Source organism: Tachyglossus aculeatus, chromosome 2 (genome assembly GCF_015852505.1).
Source record: "Tachyglossus aculeatus isolate mTacAcu1 chromosome 2, mTacAcu1.pri, whole genome shotgun sequence".
Classification (NCBI taxonomy): Eukaryota; Metazoa; Chordata; class Mammalia; order Monotremata; family Tachyglossidae; genus Tachyglossus; species Tachyglossus aculeatus.
This window is the reverse complement of record NC_052067.1, coordinates 68,777,267-68,794,052: the sequence shown is the minus strand read 5'-3', so window position 1 is coordinate 68,794,052 and position 16,786 is coordinate 68,777,267. Positions and strand designations below refer to the sequence as shown.

The window sequence follows — 16,786 nt, the reverse complement described above, 5'->3', positions numbered from 1 at the left end:
TCCCTTTACTGTTACATGTAGATAATTGATTGATTGATTGATTGATTGTATGTGAAACTGGTACAGCTTAGAAAAAGGTTCCTCCCTTCCTCCCTTATTCTTGAGATTCACCGTGGGCGGGCGGACAGACGGCCCTGGGCATTCCTCGTGGTTGCCCTGTTATTAACATATCCCTCAGTGGCATGTATATATGTTTGTACATATTTATTACTCTATTTATTTTACTTGTACATATCTATTCTATTTATTTGATTTTGTTAGTGTGTTTGGTTTTGTTCTCTGTCTCCCCCTTTTCGACTGTGAGCCCGCTGTTGGGTAGGGACCGTCTCTAGATGTTGCCAACTTGGACTTCCCAAGCGCTTAGTCCAGTGCTCTGCACACAGTAAGCGCTCGATAAATACGATTGATTGATTGATTGGCACCGTGTGGCACCCCGTGAGCCGGGACCGATCCCTAACCTCGCTGAGCAGACGCGCGGCTCGAGCCGAGATGGTTCGCGCCTCCCTCTCTGGCCCTCGTTCCAACACTCGCCATACTTCAAGGAATCCGAGTCAAGTCTGCCTGCAGCTTAAAAAATCACTTTTATTCGGAATCATGTTGTTCTCTTTTCATTTCTGTCATTATAAAAGCTTAAAAAAATAGGGCGCGTGGCGCAGTGAAACACTGGCTTTCGTTACAGAGTGAAACGAATTAAGACTTAAGGCAGGTTTCTCAAGATTAGGTTTAGTGGGAAAAGAATTTAGCACGATCCAAATTCGACTATCCATTTCTCGTATCTCTCAATGTCTGCGGCCGATACGGACTTGGAAACCTTTTTTAAGGCCATGCCGAAATCCTCCATGGTGGTGGGCATGTGCATCTCGTCTCTGGAAAGGTTCCGGATTTCTTCGGGTGTCAGCCCTTCGATCCGTCTCCTCATGGCCATCAGGGATGCATCCCTGCATTGGAAATACGGCAGTTAGGGGGAAAATGAGTCCCAGGTTGACGCGAGCAAGCACGGCTCTGGCTAAGCCGCGCAACTGGGACACAATAAACCCGAGAGAAGCAGCATGGCTCAGTGGGAAGAGCACGGGCCTTGGAATCAGAGGTCATGGGTTCGATTCCTGGCTCTGCCAAATAATAATAATGATGGCACTTGTTAAGCGCTTACTATGTGCAGAGCACTGTTCTAAGCGCTGGGGGGGATACAAGGTGATTGAGTTGTCCCACGTGGGGCTCACAGTCTTAATCCCCATTTTACAGATGAGGGAACTGAGGCTCAGGGAAGTTAAGTGACAGTTAAGTAAGGGAAGTTAAGTTGCCCAAGGTCACACAGCAGACATGTGGCGGAGCCGGGATTCGAACCCATGACCTCTGACTCCAAAGCCCGGGCTCTTTCCACTGAGCCACGCGGCTGTGTGACTTTGGGCAAGTCACTTCACTTCTCTGGGCCTCAGTTCCCTCATCTGTAAAATGGGGATTCAGACTGTGAGCCCGGCGTGGGACAACCTGATCACCTTGTAACCTCCCCGGCGCTTAGAACAGTGCTTTGCACATAGTAAGCGCTTAATAAATGCCATCATTATTATTATTATTATTATTATTATTATTATTATTATTATTGACTGTTTCAGCTGTGGTAGCCGAGAGCGCTCCCAAGCAACTTACTCTCTGCAAAGCCATTCGCCATCCGGGCCCAGTAAAACCATTTACACTGCAAATTTGGAGCTTGCAAAAATTTTACCCGACGCTTTGCTGCGTAATATATTAAGCGCGGTACTTACTGAAAGGAGTCAGAGGGAAGGGGAATGGCAGGCAGAGAAGCAGGGAGAAGTAGCATGCTCTATCAATCAATTGTATTTATTGAGCGCTGACTGTGCAGAGCGCTGTACTGAGCGCTTGGGAGAGCACACCACCACAGAATTAGCAGAAACGTTCCCTGCCCGCGCCACGCTTACGGTCTAAAGAGGCAGACAGACATTGGTAGCTCTAGTGGAAAGAGTACAGGCCTGGAAATCATCATCATCATCATCATCAATCGTATTTATTGAGCGCTTACTGTGTGCAGAGCACTGGACTAAGCGCTTGGGAAGTACCAGTTGGTAACATCTAGAGACAGTCCCTAGCCAGCAGTGGGCTCACAGTCTAAAAGGGGGAGACAGGGAACAAAACCAAACATACTAACAAAATAAAATAAATAGAATAGATATGTACAGGTAAAATAAATAGAGTAATAAATATGTACAAACATATATACAGGTGCTGTGGGGAAGGGAAGGAGGTGAGATGGGGGGGATGGAGAGGGGGACGAGGGGGAGAGGAAACCTGTGTTCTGATTCTCTGCCTCTTGTTTGCTTGGTGGCCTGGGGCAAGTCCCAACCTCCCTGCGTCTCTGTTTCCTCGTCTGTAAAACTAGGATTAAATACCCGTTCTCCCTCTGTCCTTAGACTGGAAGCCCCCCTGTGGGACAGGGACTGCGTACGATCTCTCTCCCAGGGCGTGGCACATTCCAAGTCCTGAACTATCTCTACAGAGGCAGTCATAAAGGAAAGCCACAGTGAGCCTACAAAAGAGGGAGAATCGAGGACGGTGAGATAGGAAACGGAGGCACTGAAACAGGGAGAGGAGGTAGGGGGGCTGTAGCCGTCTACACAGTCAGCGCGAGAGTCTTCAGCGTGGCTTAATGGAGAGAGCCCGGGCTCGGGAGTAAGGGGACACGGGTTCTAATCCCGGCTCCGCCACTTGTCGGGCAAGCCACTTCACCTCTCTGAGCCTCAGGTACCTCATCTGTAAAATGGGGATTTCACGTGAGGCCCCACGTGGGACAACCTCATTACCCTGTATCTACCCTGTGCTTAGAACAGTGCTTGGCGCATAGTAAGCACTTAAATACCATAATTATTATTATTATTGCCACCATGAATGGGGGAAAATAGGACTCTCAATACATGCTGGGTTTTTTGGGGGGGTATTTAAGCACTTACTATGTGCCAAGCACTGTTCTAAGTGCTGGAGAAGATACAAGGTCATCAGGTTGTCCCACGTGCCGTTGACCACAGGGAACCAAGCAAGAAAGTGCAAAGGGCTCCGCATAAGCCATCACACTTGAGTGAGTGTCCTGGGAGTAATGAGACGTTAAAAAACGAACAAAAATACCCCACATCCCTCCAAAAACCACTACTTTCAAACTTTTCCTTTGACATACCTGCAAACGTTGGTGATGTCTGCCCCAGAATAACCTTCCATGTTTTCTGCAATACTCGCGAGGTCGACATCATCGGCTAGTTCCAGTTCACGCAGGCTTATTCGCAGGAGTTCCTCTCTGCCCTTTGCTAGAAATAGGTCCAAAACAAAGAAAAAGCTTGAACCTAGTCCACGTCACCCTCCTGATCCTCTATCTTCCTAAGCTGTGCCCTTTCACCCACCAGGACTAGTTCCCGTGGTCTCTAAAAAAAAAAAAATACAAATACAAGTCAGATTCATATGTCATTCCTGATGGGAGACTTCATCAATCAATCATTTATTGAGTGCTTACTCTGTGCAGAGCACTGAACTAAGTGCTCGGGAGAGTACGATATAACAGGGTCCCCTTCCCCACAGCACTTGTATATATTTCTACGTGTTTCTCTATTTTATTTAATTAATTAATAATGGCATTTGTTAAGCGCTTACTACGTGCAAAGCTGTTCTAAGCACTGGGGAGGTTACAAGGTGATCAGGTTGTCCCACGGGGGGCTCACGGTTTCAATCCCCATTTTACAGATGAGGGAACTGAGGCCCAGAGAAGTGAAGTGACTTGCCCAAAGTCACCCAGCTGACGGTTGGCGGGGCCGGGATTTGAACCCATGACCTCTGACTCCAAAGCCCGGGCTCTTTCCACTGAGCCACGCTACTTATTACTCTATTTTATTAATGATGTAGACTGTGAGCCCACTGTTGGGTAGGGACTGTCTCTATATGTTGCCAACTTGTACTTCCCAAGCGCTTAGTACAGTGCTCTGCACACAGTAAGCGCTCAATAAATGCGATTGATTGATTGCTTGATTGAATACAGCTATAATTCTATTTATTCTGATGGTATTGACGCCTGTCTACTTGTTTTGTTCTGCTGTCTGTCTCCCCCTTCTAGACTGTGAGCCCGCTGTTGGGTAGGGACCGTCTCTATCAGTCGACGATTTGTACTTACCAAGTGCTTAGTACCGTGCTCTGCACCCAATCAATCATATTTATTGAGCGCTTACTGTGTGCACACAGTAACCGCTCAATAAATGCGATTGAGTGAAATGAATGCTGAGGGTGGGGTGAATAAAAGGTGCAAATCCAAGTGCAAGGGTGATAGAGAAAAGACTGGGAGACGAGCAAATGAGGGAACAGTTGGGGAAGTCTCTTAGGAAGAGATGGAATTTTAATAAGTCTTTGAAGGTGGGGAGAATGATTGCCGAATTGAAGGGGAAGGGAATTCCAGGACATAGGCAGGACATGGGTGAGGGGTGAGCAGCAAGATAGATTAGTACATATCTATTCTATTTATTTTATTTTGTTAGTATGTTTGGTTTTGTTCTCTGTCTCCCCCTTTTAGACTGTGAGCCCGCTGTTGGGTAGGGACCGTCTCTATATGTTGCCAATTTGTACTTCCCAAGCGCTTAGTACAGTGCCCTGCACATAGTAAGCGCTCAATAAATACGATTGATGCTGATGATTAGAAGGAGGTGCATGTAGTAGGGTGGCATTAGAAGAGAGCCCACTGTTGGGTAGGGACTGTCTCTAGATGTTGCCAACTTGTACTTCCCAAGCGCTTAGTACAGTGCTCTGCACACAGTAAGCGCTCAATAAATACGACTGATTGATTGATTAGAAGAAGAGAGCACGTGGGCTGGGTCGGAGTCGGAAATCAGAGAGGTGAGGTGGGGGGAGCAAGGTGATTGAGTACTATAACGCCAAAGGTGAGGAGTTTCTGTTGGATGTGGAGGGGGATGGACACCAGCTGGAAGTTCTTGAGGAGTGGGAAGACTGATTGGTTTTGTAGGAAAGTGATCCAGGCAGTAGGAGTGGAGTACAGACCCGACTGGGAATGCAGGAGGCGGGGAGGTGAGCGAAGAGGCCGACGCAGTAATCGAGGCGGGATAGTACAGTGCTCTGCACATAGTAAGCGCTCAATAAATACGATTGATTGATTGATTGATTGATTGCTAGACTGTGCGTTAGATTAACGCCATTGTAGTCACACGGCAACCCGGGGCTGCAGAGTGTAAGGTTGGGCAGCTGACTCTTTCGGCCTCCACTGGTATCCGCACTAGGGAAGCAGCGTGGCTTAGTGGATAATAATAATAATTAATAATAATTGGCATTTGTTAAGCGCTTACTGTGTGCAAAGCACTGTTCTAGAGCACGGGCTGGGAGTCAGAAGGACCTGGGTTCTGATCCCGGCTCTGCCCCGTGCCTGCTGGGTGACCCTGGGCAAGTCACTTCACTTCTCTGTGCCTCGGTTCCCTCATCTGCAGAATGGGGATTAAGAGTGTGAGCCTCATGTGGGACAGGGACCGTCTCCAGCCGGATTGACTTGTGACTTTACCTCAGCGCTTAGAACAGTGCTTGGCACACAGTGAGCGCTTATTATTATTATCCTGGTGTGATCAACGATGCCCGTTCTCCACATAAAAAGGCCAACTGACTAATCCTGAATTTCAGTTTCAAAACCTGGGAAAAATCACAGCAGACAGGGCTTCTGTACAGGATTTGAATGAAGATACCTGATGGGAGTGGAATATAAATTCTTTTTTCTAAACGTCGTCTTAAGGCCTCATCTATATCCCAGGGAAAATTAGTAGCTGCAAGAACCATAACCATTTTGGAAGGATCATCATTTTCAGCAGCACCTCCAACACCTAGGAAAAGGATAACAAGGCCAATATATGAATCTCACATAAAGTTTAAGCTTATCTTGTATCCACAGTAAGCGCTCAATAAATACGATTGATTGGTTTATTGATTGCTTGGCACATAATGAGGACTTAAATGCCATAATTATTATTGTTATTACTGTTAATGTGAAGATGACAAGATACGGCACTGCTACTATTGCAGTCAGCCTTCTTAAAAGGCGAAGAACCCACACTCCTGAGAGAAAAAGACAATCCTTACCACGGCTTATTCAAAGTGCCTCAAACTAATTCAGTCGTACTTTCTGAGCATTTACTGTGTGCAGAGCACTGTACTAAGCGCTTGGGAGAGTACAGTACAATAGGAAACAGACATTCCCTGTCCAAAACAAGCTTACAGTCTAGAAGCGGCGAGAGAGACATTAACAGAAATAAATCACAGGCATATATATAATTCATTCATTCGTATTTTCGTTCTATTGTAATTATTGAGCACTTACCCTGTGCAGAGCACTGTACTAAGCACTTGGGAGGGTAGAATACAATAAACTGACACATTCCCTACCCGCAATGAGCTTAAACTCTAGAGTCCGTACCAATACTACCAACAAACAAGTCAAACAAAAGCTATGGGGTAGCGATGGTTAGAGACAGAAACTGCCGGAGAGAAAGTGTGTGAATAAAAACGCAAGGGAATTTTCTCCTTGGCTAAACAGTCTCCATCTGAAAGTTGGTTTTAAAGAATAAGCTAAATTATATTCGGGAACATCTGAAAATATCATATAGCAGCCTTCATTTGAAACTAATACTGTTCCTGTTTAGTAAATGACCCTAAATTTTGGGCTGCAAATCACAAGAATGCCTTAAATATCTTACGATTTGGTTGTCCAGCTAAAACCTAATCACAACCAGAAAGAGCACATCTCTTTTGCAGGGAGGGTGGCTAAGTCTGTAGATTGAAACTTTATAACCAGGCAAAAATTGAGCTTCACCACTAAATATCTTAAACAAAAGCATACCGTATTTATGGAGTAAGCTTAACTCCGGCAATGAGGTGATGTGCCGAGCCACTGATTTAGGGTTAATACACAAATATTGACTTTATTTTTCCTACTGTTTTAAGAGACTGGGAATTAGGCCAGGTGGATGACTGGGTGAAAATAATAAGTACTTTTTTGGGGACCTTAAACGATGCAAGATGCTCCACTTTTCCTACAGACTCTAAGTGCTTCGATAAGTGAGATCACACCCAATCACCACAATGGAGAAGCTGCGTGGCTCAGTGGAAAGAGCCCGGGCTTTGGAGTCAGAGGTCATGGGTTCAAATCCCCGCTCCGCCACCTGTCAGCTGTGCGACTTTGGGCCAGTCGCTTAACTTCTCTGTGCCTCAGTTGCCTCGTCTGTAAAATGGGGATGAAGACTGGGAGCCCCCCGTGGGACAACCTGATCACACTGTAACCTCCCCAGCGCTTGGAACAGGGCTTTGCACATAGTAAGCGTTTAATAAATGCCATTATTATTATTATTATTATTATTATTATTAATGTATCCCTCAGTGGCATAGTGTGCTCTGTCTCTCAGGCACCTCAGCAAAAAATGGACTAATCTGAGATCTGAAGCGGGCACCGGTTTGTTAGAAAAAGCTCACTTACCATCCATTTGAACTAGCAGTTCGGCTTTCACCCTTCGACTCGCCTCATGCTCCTCAGACGTTCCTCTGCGACTACAAATGGAATCGATCTCGTCAATGAATATAGTGGTTGGTGAATAAAATCGAGCCTAAAGGGGAGGGAAAAAAAAAAAAGATCAACCAGAACAGCAGGACACTGACATTTTAAAGCTGCCGTGGGGAAAGAAACCCCACTCTTCCTGTTCCCTCTTACAGAATCAACCCATTCGCTCCCCGCCACCTCCATAGGAGGGACAGTGTAGTTAACCTCATGTGAAAAGTATTAAATGTAAAGGTAGATACAAATACGACGGGGCCTCGCCGTGAAGGTGTCAACGGGGGTTGGTGGTACCGGACCGCATCTCACATGGGCTATATATTAGAGTGCACACGGACTTGTTCTCCAAAATTCTCCTTTCAATCTCCCAACACCAGGAAAATTAATGGTCCTGAGCCTAAAAGGGTTAAGTTCAAGACAGACGAAAGGAAAACCTCCACACGATAGGTGGTCAAGCAGATGGAGTGTTGCTCTGGGAAACTGTGAAGGCAGAAAATAAATACGTTGAAGTGGTCCACGATGAGGATTAGAAAGCAAATTAGAAGTGCTTAGAACAGCGCTGGACACATAGAAAGCGCTCAACGGAGGCCATAAAAATGATAATTTAAAACAAGACTGTTATGAGGGAAATAGATATTATAAGAATGTGGAAAATGAACTCTAATTCCTGTAAGGGTTACTCATTTTTAAAAATGTTAGTAATGTTAGATGGTTCATCCTAAACTTTGAGGCTGGATATCAAGGACAGTAACCACACTGTTGCTCTGAGTATCCTTTGTTGTTCCCGTTGACGACAGAATACGGTGTTAGATGGGCCGCTGATCCAGGCCTTCCCCTTACTCCATGCCAGGATTAATTTTACTAACTCTTACTTTGAGCACTTATTAAATCTACCTATGGTCTTTTAAATAAAGAAACCTAATCCCCAGAAAAGTGTTTTGTTTTTTTTAAATAAAATTTTAAGTTAAATTTTATGCAAGAAAATTGTAATTTCTAATCCCTAGAGAAGTTTTTTTTAAATAAAATTTTAAGTTAAATTTTATGCAAGAAAAGGTGGATACACCCATTGTGGGCAGGGATTGTCTCTATTTGTTGCTGAATTGTACTCTGCAAGTGCTTAGTACAGTTCTCTGCACACAGTAAGCACTCAATAAATAAAATGAATGAATGAATGAATGGTTACCAACAAGATGATAGAATTACATTTTCTCATTCACTGAGCAGCGCGGCTCAGTGGAAATAACACGGGCTTTGGAGTCAGAGGTCATGGGTTCAAATCCCAGCTCTGCCAATTGTCAGCTGTGTGACTTTGGGCAAGTCACTTCACTTCTCCGTGCCTCAGTTGCCTCATCTGTAAAATGGGGATTAAGACTGTGAGCCTCCCGTGGGACAACCTTATCACCTTGTAACCTCCCCGGCTCTTAGAACAGTTCTTTGCACATAGTAAGTGCTTAATAAATGCCATCATTATTGTTATTATTTACTAAACATCATGAAGGCAGAGCACAGAAATTTAAGGATTATTTGGTAACTAAAAAGAAGTAACCTATCTTCTTAATTACTAAACTCTATAATAAGATTAAGGTGGCTGCATGCAAACAACCATCCTGTATGAAGGAACCTATTTTTGAAGTTGCTTTATAAAAAAATGCAATGCCAATATCATCATCATCATCATCATCAATCGTATTTATTGAGCGCTTACTGTGTGCACAAGATTAAGGTGGCTGCATGCAAACAACCATCCTGTATGAAGGAACCTATTTTAAAAGTTGCTTTATAAAAAAATGCAATGCCAATATCAACACTATTTACTAAACATCATGAAGGCAGAGCACAGAAACTTAAGGACTATTTGGTAACTAAAAAGAAGTAACCTATCTTCTTAATTACTAAACTCTATAATAAGATTAAGGTGGCTGCATGCAAACAACCATCCTGTATGAAGGAACCTATTTTAAAAGTTGCTTTATAAAAAAATGCAATGCCAATATCAACACTATGGCTAAAGAGCTCTTGAAGGAAACTGATTGATTTTTTTTTTTTTAAGCAACGGAGTGGTCTGCTACACTTCCTCTTCTCACAAATTTATATTATTCCTGACCCTACGAAACTGCCTTTAGCCATCATAAATTGTACAATTAAGGGATGCAGGAAACAAATATGAAATGAACTTCTCTGGCTACAAAATAGTTTAAAAAGAATGGAAGACAGATCCTGAGAATGTGTCAGGTCTAGAAAAGTAAACCGTAATCCCACCTAAGCCTTCTTGTCAGCTGTGTGACTATGGGCAAGTCACTTAACTTCTCTGTGCTTCAGCTACCTCATCTGAAAAATGGGGATTAAGACTGTGAGCCCCACGTGGGACAACCTGATCACCTTGTATCCTCCCCAGCTCTTAGAACAGTGCTTTGCACATAGTCGGCGCTTAATAAATGCCATCATCATTATCATTATTATTATTACTAGAAATATCTACACAACTTCCCACTTTCCATCTTCTGAAGGAGGATGTGTGCAGCAGTCTTTACGCTGATATTTAAAAAAATATTTATTACTAGAAATATCTACACAACTTCCCACTTTCGATCTTCTGAAGCAGGAGGATACGTGCAGCAGTCTTTACGCTGATGTTTACAAAAATATATCTTTTCAATGCAGATTAAACACGCAGACTGAGTGCAAACATTTGGAGAGTAATGGTTCATTCTTACCCCAATATACTCAAATTTCCTGAGGGAGGGAAAAGAAGGCAAGTGTTGAGCCGGGAAAAAAGGACTTAACTCGTACCTTGGGTCATTAGGTTTAAACTGCTAGGTTAATTTCCCCCAGTCGGTGAATGGAATGACGACTATCGAACCATGACTTTAATATCGGTTTGGGGGAATTAGTGAGTAACGGCTTATTTACATAAAAGGCAGCGTAGAAATAACTCCAAGCTGGTTTAGTTGATGAACAACAAACCTGTTGGGCACAAGAATAAGCGCAGAGCCAACGGACAGGCTCACATTTCCAAGTGGACTCAAACTAGGCAGTCAGGCTAAATAGATGGCCTTCAACAGCACCGAGAGCACAATATCTGCCTCCAGCTGCCACGCTGATCAATCAATCAATCAATCGTATTTACTGAGCGCTTACTGTGTGTAGAGCACTGTACTAAGCGCTTGGGAAGTACAAGTCGGCAACACATAGAGACAGTCCCTACCCAACAGTGGGCTCACAGTCTAGAAGGGGGAGACAGAGAACAAAACCAAACATACTAACAAAATAAAGTAAATAGAATAGGTATGTACAAGTAAAATAGAGTAATAAATATGTACAAACATATATACATATATACAGGTGCTGTGGGGAAGTACAGGAGGTAAGATGGGGGGATGGAGAGGGGGACGAGGGGGAGAGGAAGGAAGGGGCTCAGTCTGGGAAGGCCTCCTGGAGGAGGTGAGCTCTCAGTAGGGCCTTGAAGGGAGGAAGAGAGCTAGCTTGGAGGATGGGCAGAGGGAGGGCATTCCAGGCCTGGGGAGGACGTAGGATTCTAGGATCTATTTATTTATTTATTTATTTATTTATTTTACTTGTACCTATCTATTCTATTTATTTTATTTTGTTAGTATGTTTGGTTTTGTTCTCTGTCTCCCCCTTTTAGACTGTGAGCCCACTGTTGGGTAGGGACTGTCTCTAGATGTTGCCGATTTGGACTTCCCAAGCGCTTAGTACAGTGCTCTGCACATAGTAAGCGCTCAATAAATACGATTGATGATGATGATGACGATTTGCTCAGCCACTGGGGATAGTTACGACTCATCCGCCAAGCTAGTTCTCTTCCTCCTTTCAAGGCCCTGCTGAGAGCTCACCTCCTCCAGGAGGCCTTCCCAGACTGAGCCCCTTCCTCCATCCCCCCATCTTACCTCCTTCCCTTCCCCACAGCACCTGTATATATGTATATATGTTTGTACATATTTATTACTCTATTTATCTATTTATTTTACTTGTACATATCTATTCTATTTATTTTATTTTGTTAGTATGTTTGCTTTTGTTCTCTGTCTCCCCCTTTTAGACTGTGAGCCCTTGTTGGGTAGGGACTGTCTCTAGATGTTGCCAATTTGGACTTCCCAAGCGCTTAGTACAGTGCTCTGCACATAGTAAGCGCTCAATAAAGACGATTGATGATGATGATGACTCACTCATTCCCCCTTACGGAGGTACAGAATCGTCAGGACCCTCTCAAACATTCACCATTTCGAACAGGAGACGGACCAGCTTCTCAGATTCCCCCCTGTACTTGGACGTGAGGGTTGAAGAGGAAACGTTGAAAAATGTTGTTTTGCACTCCGTAGCTACGGCCTTAGCGAGCAGAGTCTTCCCGGTGCCGGGCGGGCCAACCATCAGCACTCCCTGTTGAGAACATCACAGTGGAATTAAAGGGTTAAGAGAGGGCACCGAAAAGACAGGCACCAGAAACAGGATACGGTTTTCTGTGACAAGAAATCCATGTTTTATTATCAACTTGGCTCAGTGGAAAGAGCACGCGCTTTGGAGTCAGAGGTCACGGGTTCAAATCCCAGCTCTGCCAATTGTCAGCTGCGTGACTCTGGGCGAGTCACTTCACTTCTCTGGGCCTCAGTTCCCTCATCTGTAAAATGGGGATTAAGACTGTGAGCCCCCGGTGGGACAACCTCATCACCTTGTTACCTCCCCGGTGCTTAAAACAGTGCTTTGCACACAGTAAACGCTTAATAAATGCCATCATTATTAATATTATTAATCAGCCTATACGGAATATGGAAAGTCAGAGCAACTTTTGTGAAAGTTTATACAGAACACAATGCTCTTCACACAGTAAACGCTTAATAAATGCCATCATTATTAATATTATTAATCAGCCTTTACGGAATATTGAAAGTCAGAGCAACTTCTGCGAAAGTTTATACAGAACACAATGCTCTTCACACAGTAAACGCTTCATAAATGCCATCATTATTAATATTATTAATCAGCCTATACGGAATATGGAAAGTCAGATCAACTTTTGTGAAAGTTTATACAGGACACAATGCTTTTCACACAGTAAACGCTTAATAAATGCCATCATTATTAATATTATTAATCAGCCTATACAGAATATTGAAAGTCAGATCAACTTTTGTGAAAGTTTATACAGAACACAATGCTCTTCACACAGTAAACGCTTAATAAATGCCATCATTATTAATATTATTAATCAGCCTATACGGAATATGGAAAGTCAGATCAACTTTTGTGAAAGTTTATACAGGACACCATGCTCTTCGCACAGTAAACGCTTAATAAATGCCATCATTATTAATATTATTAATCAGCCTATACGGAATATGGAAAGTCAGATCAACTTTTGTGAAAGTTTATACAGAACACAATGCTCTTCACACAGTAAACCCTTAATAAATGCCATCATTATTAATATTATTAATCAGCCTATACGGAATATGGAAAGTCAGATCAACTTTTGTGAAAGTTTATACAGAACACAATGCTCTTCAGAGACAGCTCTGAATTCGGGTGATTATTTTTAAATACCAAATGCAACGAGCACTAGCTTGGGAGTCACGGGACCTGGATTCTAATTCCGACTCTGCCAGTTGCTTGCTGGGTGACCTGGGCAAGTCACTTAATTTAACCGTGCCTCAGTTTCCTCATCTATAAAATGGGGATTATCTGGTCTCCCTCCTACTTAGACTGTGACCCCTAAGTGAGGCAGAGACTGTGTCTGACCTAACTTGTATCTACCCCAGTGCTTAGACCAGTGTTTGACATGTACTAAGCACTTAAATACCATAAAAACAACAAAATAAACCATTAGAATGACATTTTTACCGAGAAAATATTGGTAACATAATGAAGGGAGTTGTTACAACTTTATTTCTGATACCGCAGAATTGGAAAACTTACTTTCCATGGTCTCCTAATGCCCTTGAAGAACTCTGGCATCCACATGGGTAGAACCACAGCTTCTTTGAGCAATTTTTTGGCTTCTACTAGGTCAGCTATATCATCCCTGAAAGAAGACAATCCATTTTTTTTCCACTGCAATCCCCGGATACTACATGAAGTTCATTCAGTCGTATTTATTGAGCACTTACTGTGTGCAGAGCACACCATATATTAACTTCACATGGCCATTCTCTATCCAGTTTGAGATGCTACGATCGCATCACAACCAGAAAACTGACGGATGGTGTGGTGTGTGGGAGAGTGGGGGGAAAGGAGGGAAAAGAGCTATGATTATGCCTCTAGGGATGGCACTGAATCAACTGTCCACAATATATACAGTTTTCATAAAAACTGGAATATACACAGAGCTCAAAAGTCTCGCCTGAAAAATTGCTAATAGTGACTGCGGGTTTCAGGTTCGCTACTGGGAAAAATGATAATTTGTTCATGAGTTCCGCCAATCCAATCCTAAGGTCCTCAGTGAGGAAAAGAATCCTTGCCTCGCTTGGCCCAAGCCAGAAGAGTGACCAAAAGTGATAAAGGTCAGGATTGCGATGGAGTTTATAATTAAATCAATTTAATCTGGCAGCGACCCACTTCTGAAGCCTAACCAGATCACCCTCCTGAAGGTCGCTAATCTTTGAGAAGCAGCGTGGCTCAGTGGAAAGAGCACGGTCTTTGGAGTCAGAGGTCATGGGTTCAAATCCCTCCTCCGCCGCTTGTCAGCTGTGTGACTCTGGGCAAGTCACTTCACTTCTCTGGGCCTGTTACCTCATCTGCAAAATGGGGATTAAGACTGTGAGCCCCTCGTGGGACAACCTGATCAACTTGCATCCTCCCCAGCGCACATAGTAAGCGCTTAAAAATGCCATTATTATTATTATTATTTTAATCTCATGAGCTAGAAAAACTGAATTGAGTACTAGGAGCAAAATCGCAGCAGCAACTTCAGAGATTGGAGCGGAGTTCAAATTGTCACTCATGCCCAATTCCAACACAAAGAGCAGTATTTGTTACTGTTAAGGGATTACGGTCAGGCAGCTAGACAGGCTGAAGGGGTCAATGAAAATTCTAGCCACTCACTACTGCAGGCTGTTTTACAGGGCCAAGCTGAACCACACGGTGGATAAGACTAATCTTCTCTGAGTGAAAACAGTCTCAGAAGGAAGAAATCAATAAATCGTATTTATTGAGCGCTTACTGTGTGCAGAGCACTGTACTAAGCGCTTGGGAAGTACAAGTTGGCAACATATGGAGACAATCCCTACCCAACAGTGGGCTCACAGTCTAAAAGGTAGGAAGAAAGGTATCAGAGAAGCAGCGTGGCTCAGTGGAAAGAGCCCGGGCTTTGGAGTCAGAGGTCATGGGTTCAAACCCTGGCCCTGCCAACTGTCAGTTGTGTGACTTCGGGCAAGTCACTTCACTTCTCTGGGCCTCAGTTCCGTCATCTGTAAAATGGGGATTAAGACTGTGAGCCCCCGTGGGACATCCTGATCACCGTGTAACCTCACCAACGCTTAGAACGGTGCTTTGTACATAGTAAGCGCTTAATAAATGCCATCATTATTATTATTATTATTATTGTTAGAAAATAGCAGCCAATCACTTGATTCAATCCCGCTTTAGCCACATTCAGCCACAAGAACTGCTCAGTGGCCCCTGCCCTTCTCAGGACTCGGCATCCCCAGCCAGACGTGCGTCACCGGGGGATGGCTTCCCCGTCGCTTTGTTCAGAACGTGACTTACCATCGAATATTGGGATTCTGAGAAATGATATCTCTCTCCAAGGCTTCTACTAAGTCTTTATCATACCCGGTACCGTCAAATTTATGTATTTCAGGTTCTGAGACTTCAGCCGGCGATTTGTTCTAGATGAGAAGAGAGAACCCTAGAATTAGCCCATATGCTGCTGACTGAATAATGGGCGGCAATTTTTTTTGACTTGGTGAGGTTCCCCTCTAGAAGGTAAGCTCATTGAGGGCAGGAAATGTTGTCTATTATATTGTACTCTCCCAAGCACTTAGTACAGTGCTCTGCACCCAGTAAACGCTCGATAAATACCAAGTGACTAACGAGCTACCAGAATACTAGGCCATAAAAATGTGGAGGCTGCTCAGACTCCACATTTTAAGGGAGACCACTGAAGGCCCTTAGAAAGAGTTCGTCCTTAGGCACGTAAATGAAGAGGAGAAGCAGCGTGGCTCTATGGAAAGAGCACGGGCTTGGGAGGTCACGGGTTCTAATCCCAACTCCGCCACTTGTCAGCTGGGTGACTTTGGGCAAGTCACTTGACTTCTCTGGGCCTCAGTTACCTCATCTGTAAAACGGGGATTTTTAAGGCTGTGAGCCCCATGTGGGACAACCTGATTACCTTGTATCCCCCCAGCGCTTAGAACAGTGCTTCGCACATAATAAGCGCTTAACAAATACCATCATTATCATTATTATTATCATTATAAATGGCCATGCCACCCAAGCCACGTGACAATTTACTCTTCATAAAATGTCCATGGATGGGATTCACTCATTCAATTCATTCAACTGTATTTATTGAGCTCTTACTACATGCAGAGCACTGTACTAAGCACTTGGGAGAGTACAATATAACAATAAACAGACACATTCCCTGCCCACAACAAGCTTACAGTCTAGTGGGGGGAGACAGACGTTAATATAAATTAATAAATTACGGATATGGGAGCCCCGCAACCTCCCTCCACAGGTCCGCAACCCGTTCTAGTGTTTCCCTGCTCTGACATTCAAGAAGTTCTTCCTCTGGTCTAAAACATCTCCTGTTTTCATTTAAACCCATTTCCTCTTGCTCTTATCGCTGTGGGTACAGAGAATAACAACAGAGAAGCAGTGTTGCCTAGTAAATAGAGCATGCGCCTGGAAGTCAGAAGGACACAGGTTCTAATTCCGGTTTTGCCACTTGTCCGCTGTGTGACCTTGGGCAAATCACTTAACGTCTCTGTGCCTCAGGTTATTCATCGATTAAATGAGAAATAAGTCAATAGGCTCACAGTCTTAATCCCCATTTCACAGATGAGGTAACTGAAGTACGGAGAAGCTAAATGGCGTACGCACGATCACACAACAGACAAGTGACGGAGCAGGAATTAGAACCCAGGCCCGTGCTCGATCCACAAGGCACATTGTAAGCGCCCAATAAATACGACTGATTGACTAAGTAATTGCTGGAAAGAGGGCAGGAACGGATCGGAGCGG

At 43.9% G+C, this 16,786-nt stretch overlaps 1 protein-coding gene across 2 annotated transcripts in view; it reads right to left on the bottom strand.

Annotated features, from left to right (window-relative positions):
• Window positions 1–562: 562 nt before the first annotated feature.
• Window positions 563–16,786, bottom strand: part of KATNA1 (katanin catalytic subunit A1) — a 35,758-nt gene continuing 19,534 nt past the window's right edge. For both annotated transcript variants that reach the window (XM_038741729.1, XM_038741725.1), the window contains exons 6-12: window positions 15,305–15,426; window positions 13,517–13,622; window positions 11,825–11,983; window positions 7,511–7,637; window positions 5,730–5,864; window positions 3,185–3,311; window positions 563–938 (exon numbers count right to left, since the gene is read on the bottom strand). In XM_038741729.1, coding sequence (XP_038597657.1) covers window positions 740–938; window positions 3,185–3,311; window positions 5,730–5,864; window positions 7,511–7,637; window positions 11,825–11,983; window positions 13,517–13,622; window positions 15,305–15,426 — 975 coding nt within the window. In that variant the 3' untranslated portion in view covers window positions 563–739. The remainder of the gene's footprint in view (window positions 939–3,184; window positions 3,312–5,729; window positions 5,865–7,510; window positions 7,638–11,824; window positions 11,984–13,516; window positions 13,623–15,304; window positions 15,427–16,786) is intronic.